The following is an 8,361-nucleotide window of genomic DNA, read 5'->3' on the forward strand; positions in this document are numbered from 1 at the left end:
CTTGAGTTTTAAACATGACTTTAGTAAAGCGCCGTCTCAGCATAATGAATACAGAATACAATTTCCTTGAAAAACTTTATTATAAATAAAAGAGGGTATATTAAAACTATAAATCAATAGTAATGCTCCTCCTCATTTCCATCATCAAAATAAAAGCTGAAGGCAGTCTCTTCAGAACTGTAATGTCTGTCGTGAATGTACTCCTCATCCTCTTCCTCTTCCTGGAAGAAGCTCCAGTGAACGTGTGGTTCATCCATAAAGGCACTGTCATGGAAATCCTGGAATAAGTCTGAGAAACTGAAGTGGAAGCTGGTCTCATCCTCATCCTCATCCTCATCCTCAAATGAGGCCTGGTTTTCCAAGAAGGCCTCATGACCCACGCTGTCATAGAGACGCCTTTTCTTCTTATCTGACAGCACTGCATAGGCTGGAGGAGAACAAAACACGGAAAATAAACATGTCTTTAACTTCAATGATACATTCAAATTTTTATTTTTAAGATAACGAAACATTAGTCCAAGGCATAATTCAATTGGACCACTGCTTAGCTTTCTCATGCCAGCAGGGGGAGCTCAAGAACAACCCCTATGAAACAAAACACAGATATCAAAATTACTTATTTCTAGTTACGTTTATAAAAACAGTGAATTTTTAGATTTGCTTCAAATGTTTAGCAATAGCATATTTTAAAAAATTGAAAATGAAAATGCATTTGGGGGATTTAAAAGAACTGAAAAAATATATAGTTGTACAAGTGAAAGTATTTATAGTTTGATACTAAAAATCATAATTAGAGATGCTCTGATCAAAATTTGAGGCAGTTTTGTGACCTTGAGTTTTTGTAAAGCTTTGAATTGTTGATACAGAGTCTTCGACATGTCTGTTTTCTGATTCAACTAATATAATATGAGGAGAATATATTATCATTAACATATATTCCCACCTTCTTGCCATGAATCATTAACTATTTATATCATGGGCTGAGGTGGCCTTACCCTCTGTGTGTAAGAGCAGAATTGCTGTAAAGCAGGGTTTTGCTAATGTTTTTAATCAAAGAAAAGATTTTTGACTTGACAATTTAAACTAATCTTAAACTTGTATTTTGAATTTCAAACTGAAAGCTCAGTTTTTATGTTAACCATCTAGAAAATCTAGACTGTTCCTTTAGCTCTGAGGTTTTCTAAAGGCTGCCAACAGTTCACGATAAACAGAGGCTGAAACCATAAAAGGACAAAAGAGAGTGACTTTGCTGTGCTACATTTAGCCTTCCTGATATGAACTCAATCTCTCTTATTCCTTCACAGCATCATGCAGTTGAAAGCACATTTCACCTATGACAGCTTTTACATTTCACTCATATTGAAAAGGCTAAATTTTACATTACTTCACACAGCAACAACATCCATCCTGAAGAGTTTTTTTTGGCAGTGTGACCAATAGGGCTTGCAGCATCTCTGGTGCTTCAAGTGTCATTTTGCCTGTTCACCACTGTAGTTCCAACCATGTATCAGTTCATACCCTAGTACTTACTTTTCCATATTTTATGTTTAGACAACTTTAAGGAAGTGTCATTTTTTGACTCCAATAAGACTAATAAGCAACAACTGGCTTAAACTTAATTTGGTTAAATCAGGGGTCATAAAAACAGGTATAGAGTTACATTCAATACCTGAATTTGTAGCACATCTATGACCATAATTCATAAAAAAAATACTTCACTGGAAGCAGAAATAAACTGATGTAATGGTTTCAGCATGGGTGTTAAATTGTTTACTAACAGCATAAAGTGGATTTAGGCCTAAATGGCGTCATGTAGGTTTGAAATAGCTCTATATGTCAAGCAGGGAATGGATCCAAAAGTTGTATTCATTGAACCAAAATAGGTCAGCAGCAATTTCTTATGCCTTGTTGCTGATATAATCATATCTGCTGTTTGTTTCAGTTGGAGTCACATATCATGGACGATGTAACTCTTAAGTGAATTGTTAGATAAAGGACAGAATGTCTTTTGTTCCCAAACTGTCCTCTAGATAAGACTGGCAAAGGCAGACTGAATGAGCAAGTCAGAGAAATGACGTTGTTGCCACAATTCACTGCTATCTAAGCAATAAATTATACCAAGTAGAATTTGTGCCCCAAATTAAATTCTCACACACAATCGTTCTGCTCTGACACTTCGCTGTAAAGGAGAAAACCATTCCATATAATGACATTTAGATGCAGCATCGTTTACCTTCTGCAATCTCCCTGAAAGTGGTTTCAGCTTGGGCGCTCTTGTTCTTATCAGGGTGGTACCTCACTGCCAGGCTGCGAAAAGACTTTTTTATCTGGGTGTCCGAGGCTGTCCGCTCAACATTCAGGGTGTCATAGAAACTTCTCACTGTCTCCGAGGCTGAGGCTTGCTGGTCTTCAGTCAAGCACAGGAGCAACAAGACCAAACAGGCTCGCATCCTGAGGATAGCAACTTGTCCTGCCATGTTGAACACCTGAAAGACAATGGAGAAGCTCGAAACAAAGTTTATCTAGGAGATTAGAGAGGGGGCTGTCTGGCTTTTTGACAGCTTCATTTCCATATGCATACAACGCTATCTAGATTACGTATGAACAGCAGAAGCGGAGGATAACGAACGTTTTGACTTACCAGAAATGGCGTTTAAAAAGAGCTAAATCCAAGTAAAGTGGCGTACAGCCGCTTCTAAACTCTATAAATGCATCTTGATATCAAACGAGCGCTATTTCCTTGTTAAAAGCGAGCACACCAAAGCACAATTGTGTGACAGTTCACTAACCCACCGCTAGAGGCCAGTGAAAAACAACAAACGTCTTCTTCGTTGGTAGTTAAGGATGCATCAAGAAAGGAGGTAAACAGCACTCTTTGGTCAGGTCCTGAGGTATTTCTAAATACTTCTTGTTAATAGCTATATTATTGTTAAACTGATCGCAGAGCTATTGAACACCCTTTCTGACTGTAAACCACTCAACTGCTCTTTCCGTCTGGTAAGGAGCTGTTAGCATTTAGCCAGGTAGCAAAGTTTGCTAGCGGTTAGCTCTGCAGCGAAGTCGCCCCAATCTTTTAAACCGATTTGGTCCAGGAGCTGATGGAATATAGTGATGATTATTTACCGATAAAGACTACAGCAATTAAACCCACTTGCCATTTTCTGTTGTTTCCCAGTATATTAACTTTTGACCATTAGCAAGTAACAATAGTGGTACGAACCATTTTCCGTGGTTTGTCACGTGTATTTAATCTATTGTCTTATTTATTTGTATCGGTCTCTCGTCAGGCCAGCTGTTTAAATGTATGGATTAGCATAAAGACACTTGCCCCAAGATTTCTAGAAGTTCTGAGAAATACCTTGTATCTTTTAGGTTCTGGCTAATTGTTTAAGATTTGGGTTTTTTAAAAGCATGTTTAATTTACCTGAAGTCATAAGGTAAATTATGACTAACTTACTAAATAGGTTAAGTTTACTCCAAAAATCATATTATTTGATTCTTGAGCAGATTATTTATTTGTTTTAATTCCAGGTTCAATAAAAAATTTAAACAAACGTTAAGTTATTTAAAGATTACGTACAATGTTTGCATTTTACAACATGCACATTTAAAAAAAATAAGACAGGATATTTCTCTTTCACTCTTTTAATAGTGAATATACACTATTTTGATCATCTGCCTTCCATACATTAACTTAAGCGATCCCCTGTTCTTAATCCGATTAAGGTGGTGACAACTATTCAAGTTGCAATAAAAAATCATTAACATAATTGATTACATACATGCTATTTATATCACTTGAATGTTATTTTAAATCACCTTTGGATGAAATAGGTTTTTACACAACTACTTTGATACTTTGCAAACCTATTATAACCACTTCTTATCTATACACTGGACAAATTGAAAATCAAAAACATTCATTTAAACATGATGTTTGGACCTGTAAAATCTTCTTTGGCATCTGTAACATCAACGTTTATTGCGTTTGACTTCCAAATCTGTTTATTTAAATTATTTCAATAATCTTGTTTTGCAGATGAATGAGTACTGGATTGCATTACTCCAAAGGAGAAAAACAGAAGGCAGTACATAATCTGTTGACTTGTGTATGTGCACATTTGGCAGGTCACTTCAGTCAACCCCTCCCACACACATGAGTCCAATTTTCTCTTGGAGCAGGGCCAAGTGCCATGCCTGACCGGGACAGTTCCTACCTGTCAGGTGGTGGTGGGAGTGGCGGTACTCTGGGTGAGGAAGGAGGACCTGGGTCTGGTTTGGTGGGAGGCTCGGCGGACTGCAGAGGCGGTTCTGGGGGAGGTGTTGGTGGGAACATCTCTGGCTCAGGGGGCATGGGTGGAGGGACGGCGCCCGGAAACAGCAATGGTTTTGGGAATGGTGGAGGAGGGGGACCAGGTGCAGGACTGGCTCTAGACGGTGTTTGCAGGGACTTCATACGCAATGTCTGCAAGAGAGGGAAGCGTTGCCGCTTCAAACACCCAGACTTTAATGAAGTGCCAGACCTGGGAGTGCAAAAGAATGAGTTCATCTTCTGTCATGACTACCAGAACAAGGACTGCATGCGCTCCAACTGCCGCTTTGTGCACGGGTCTAAAGAGGATGAGGACTATTACAAGAAAACAGGAGAGCTGCCCCCCAGACTACGAGGGAAGGTTGCGGCGCGACTTGGCCTCTCCCTGATGGATCTCCCTCTCAGCCGAGGTGAGGTTCCAATCTGCAGAGACTTCCTTAAGGGGGAATGCCAGCGAGGAAACAAATGTAAATTTCGCCATGTCAAAAAAGACTACGAATATGAACCTTCAAGAGCTGGGGTGGGTGGGGTCGTGGGGCAAGGAACCATCGGAATGGTGAACACGGGTGGAGGGATGGGTGGAGGAGGAGGCGGCGTTTGTGGAGGAATGCAAGGACTTGTTGGAGGTGGGGGTAACATGATGGGGACGGGCTGCCCCAGCCTGGGCAGCTGCAGAGATGCAGGTCTGTCTGGGGTAGGGGGCATGGGCGGAGGTGGAATGAGCGGTTGTCTGTCCATCAGTTCTTCAGGACAGCGGCGGTATGACAGAAGCTCCGTGTATGACCCGCTGATCGAAAGTGGGCTGTTTGATGCCGGTTCTTTGGAGGCATCTATTGATTACACTGGTCTGCAGCTGAAGAGGCGGCGGTTGGAGGGGCTTCGACTGACCGATTCGAGCGGAGGGCACTACGAGTTGGGGGTTCAAGCTGCTCTGCCACCCCGTCCTCTGGAGTACAGATTCCTGGAGGAAGAAAATTCCCTGCTGAGGAAGAGAGTGGAAGAGTTGAAAAAACAGGTTAGATCAGAAAACTCCAGTCTTCAAGGGTTGGTGTCCTGCAACTTTTAGATGTGCCTCTGCTGCACCACACCTGAATAGAATAATTAGATCATTAGCAAGGCCCTGGAGAACTGATCTACACAAAGAGGAGGTAATTAAGCCATTTCATTCCAGTGTTTTGTACCTGTGGCCCAAATAAAAACTGCAGGACAGCGGCCCTTGAGGACTGGAGTTTGACACCTGTGGGTTAGATGAACTGATTTATATCATTTGAATGTTGTATAGCTTGAAAAACTGGTGGGCACAGATCAGTATGTAATGTGGGATTTAGATTTTTTTTTTTTTTACTATTTAGAATTTAAAACATTTAGAAATGCCCAGACGCCTAAAATAATGACCTTTTATTGAATATCAAATCTTCATGCAACTTTGATGTTGCACAACTCGTGCAGAGCAATTTCAACTAGGTGAATGTTTTTAGTGTGTCATGAAAACAAAATCTAGAAAATAAGTCTGGAATGTTTTAAAATGAGAACATCATAAGCAAATCTGTAAAAGGGGACATGAAAGTTTCTCCTGAAGTGATTGGTAACATGAAAATAAATATTTTGATTATTGAGATTATAGAGCAGAGCATTCAGAGTTGCATAGGAATATATTTGTCATTGGTATATTTGCTGTTGAGGAGAACTGTCAGAAAAAGTCAAAACATTTGCAAACCTCAGGGATAAATTCCTTAAATGGTCTAAAGAATGAACTTATTTGATCTTATGTTTGTACTGCTTTTTACTCACAGTATTTTCTAAGTCATGTTTTGTGTGTTCCTCAGGTTTCCAATCTCATTGCCACCAATGAGGTCCTCCTGGAGCAGAACGCCCAATTTCGGAGCCAAGCCAAGGTGATGACTCTGTCCTCCACTCCTGCTCCCACTGAGCAGAATCTGGCGCCCCCTGTGGGTGCAGTGAGCTCTTACAACCACAGCATTGCTCAGACCCACACCACCCTCAGCAGTGCTGGGCTGCAGTCTCGGCCCGTCACTCAGCAAGACCTGGTGGCTCCCACTGGCGCCCCTGCTGCTCCGCCCACTAATGCGGCCCCACCCACTGCTCCTCCACCGCACCTCAACCCGGAGATCACGCCTCTCTCGGCTGCCCTCGCACAGACCATCGCTCAGGGAATGGCGCCACCCGTTTCCATGGCCCAGGTGGCGGTATCCGTGGCACCGGTGGCCGTGTCCATGACCCAGCCTTTACCTGGCATCACTATGAGCCACGCTACCACCCCGATGGTATCGTATCCCATCGCAAGTCAAAGCATGAGGATCACGACCCTGCCTCACTGAATACATGTTGAACCCTTCAGTCAGACTCTAGCGTCCTAAAGGGGAATTTTTAACATGAATGATCTTTTTTTGTGTGTGTTTGGGACTAAAGTTGTGAAAAAACAGAGAAATGTGAGATGTGGACACATTTATTTCCCAACAGGAAGACAATATGAAGAGTTATTTCTGTGTTGCATGGCAACATTATAAGTATCAGTTTCCTGCAGACTGGCAGATCTGTGAGCTGTCACAAAGCTCTGTGTACCACGGGCGAGATTTTCTCCCAGAGATGTCAACAAACTCAAAGTGTGAACTTTCCCTCAGTCTAAGAAGATTCCTGTTCCTTCATGTTTCCACACAGAAGAAAACAGTCTGTGTTTATATTTTTGTGGCTTGAACTGTTGTAAATTAATTTTGGTACTTAAAAAAAATCTTTAACAACCACTTAATGAGGAGTGCTGTTTTATTTCTCTGTGTTGATCATTTTTGATGCTTATAGAAACTTTAATTTCTTTTAACTGGTAGGTGCAGACAGCTAAGTCAACTGTTGGCAGACATGGTTTCAAATACCAAATGCTTCCAACATCCTGTTGCCTCAGTTGTTTGGGTGGAGTCATGTGTGTAAACTTAAAAATAATCCCTTTTTCTTCAGGAGCTTCAGATCTGTCTCTCCTTCAAAAAGCTGTTACATTTATCCGTGTCCTCTGAGTGTCTTCATAAACATGGGAAATTGTGAGATCCATCAGATTCTGCAGACTTTGTAGGTTTGACTTTGCTGTTTTTGAATGAACTTTTATGTATAAATGTGTTTTTAATCATTCCTCTAAAAGGGTATAAGCAGTTTTTTAGGACACCTAAAAAGCTTGAGTTCAAAGAGAACAAGTTTTTAAAAGCAGTCATGCACACTGAAAACACATTTTACTACTTTAAATGTCACATTCACAGTTAAGTTAAAAACTAATCTTAATAGTTGACCTGGGAAATTTGTCATGCACATTATTGATGGGGGCAGAAAAATTAGCAAGTAACTGTTTTTTTCTGACCATGATTGCTTGTAAACACACTAAACTTGGCTGTTCCTGCCTGAATCGTCTCGTGTTTAGTGCCTGCTCACCAGATGTCACTGCCAAAGAGCAAATGAGTAAGTATGAGTTGTCATCTCCCTGTTTGTTTTTCTTACATTGGGAAAACTACTCAACTGAAAAGACATGTTTTTCTAATGTTGATGGTGTATATTCATTCACCCAGCTTTACCGTTATGTGCAGCAAGTTGTGCTTCTGTGTAATTTAATCTTAGTGTAAATATATCTGTGCATTTGTTAAAAGGACATCTATGTAAATGCAATTAATTTGGTCTTTATGCAAGAGTGGCCGCAAGAAAACTATTGCAGAGAGAAAGTCAAATCAAGTCCCTTCAGCTTGCCACAATTGTATTGGCCACAGAAAACACAGAAGAAAGTCAGATGAGACAAAACGTAAAACATTTACCTAGATGCAAAATGTAGTGTGTGGTGGAAACCTAAAACTGTAAACCACCCTGATATGACAGTGGCAGCATCATGCTGTGAGGTTTGTTTTACTCTAATAGGGACAGAAACGCTGATCAGAGTTGATAAGATGGATGAAGAGTAATTCATGGTTATCTGGAAAGTAATCCTAGAAACTGCAAAAGACCTGAGAATGACGTGTAGGTTAGCCTTCCTAAAGCAAATGACACCAAATACATACAAC

The 8,361-nt window shown here is 40.7% G+C and overlaps 2 protein-coding genes across 8 annotated transcripts; one reads left to right on the plus strand and one right to left on the minus strand.

Annotated features, from left to right (window-relative positions):
• Positions 1–58: 58 nt before the first annotated feature.
• LOC114135181 (dnaJ homolog subfamily B member 9-like) lies at positions 59–2,778 on the minus strand. 2 transcript variants are annotated; one of them, XM_028002202.1, is made up of 3 exons: positions 2,642–2,778; positions 2,234–2,486; positions 59–427 (listed from the first exon to the last, which is right to left on the minus strand). In XM_028002202.1, exons 2-3 carry the CDS (start codon positions 2,475–2,477, stop codon positions 114–116), a joined length of 558 nt encoding a protein of 185 aa, XP_027858003.1. In that variant the 5' UTR covers positions 2,478–2,486; positions 2,642–2,778; the 3' UTR covers positions 59–113. The 2 variants fall into 2 exon arrangements, with proteins under 2 accessions (XP_027858003.1, XP_027858004.1); XM_028002203.1 differs by lacking the exon at positions 2,642–2,778 and having other exon boundaries at positions 2,234–2,499.
• zc3h10 (zinc finger CCCH-type containing 10) lies at positions 2,744–7,718 on the plus strand. Of its 6 annotated transcripts, none has more exons than XM_028002195.1 (3): positions 2,744–2,861; positions 4,040–5,327; positions 6,139–7,718. In XM_028002195.1, the coding sequence occupies exons 2-3, from the start codon at positions 4,194–4,196 to the stop codon at positions 6,649–6,651; spliced, it is 1,647 nt and encodes a 548-aa protein (XP_027857996.1). In that variant the 5' UTR covers positions 2,744–2,861; positions 4,040–4,193; the 3' UTR covers positions 6,652–7,718. The 6 variants fall into 6 exon arrangements, with proteins under 6 accessions (XP_027857996.1, XP_027857999.1, XP_027857995.1 ...); XM_028002198.1 differs by having other exon boundaries at positions 2,770–2,861; positions 4,129–5,327; XM_028002194.1 differs by having other exon boundaries at positions 2,780–2,891.
• The last annotated feature ends 643 nt before the right edge of the window (positions 7,719–8,361 follow it).

The sequence above is a fragment of the Xiphophorus couchianus genome, chromosome 20 (genome assembly GCF_001444195.1).
Source record: "Xiphophorus couchianus chromosome 20, X_couchianus-1.0, whole genome shotgun sequence".
Taxonomy (NCBI): domain Eukaryota; kingdom Metazoa; phylum Chordata; class Actinopteri; order Cyprinodontiformes; family Poeciliidae; genus Xiphophorus; species Xiphophorus couchianus.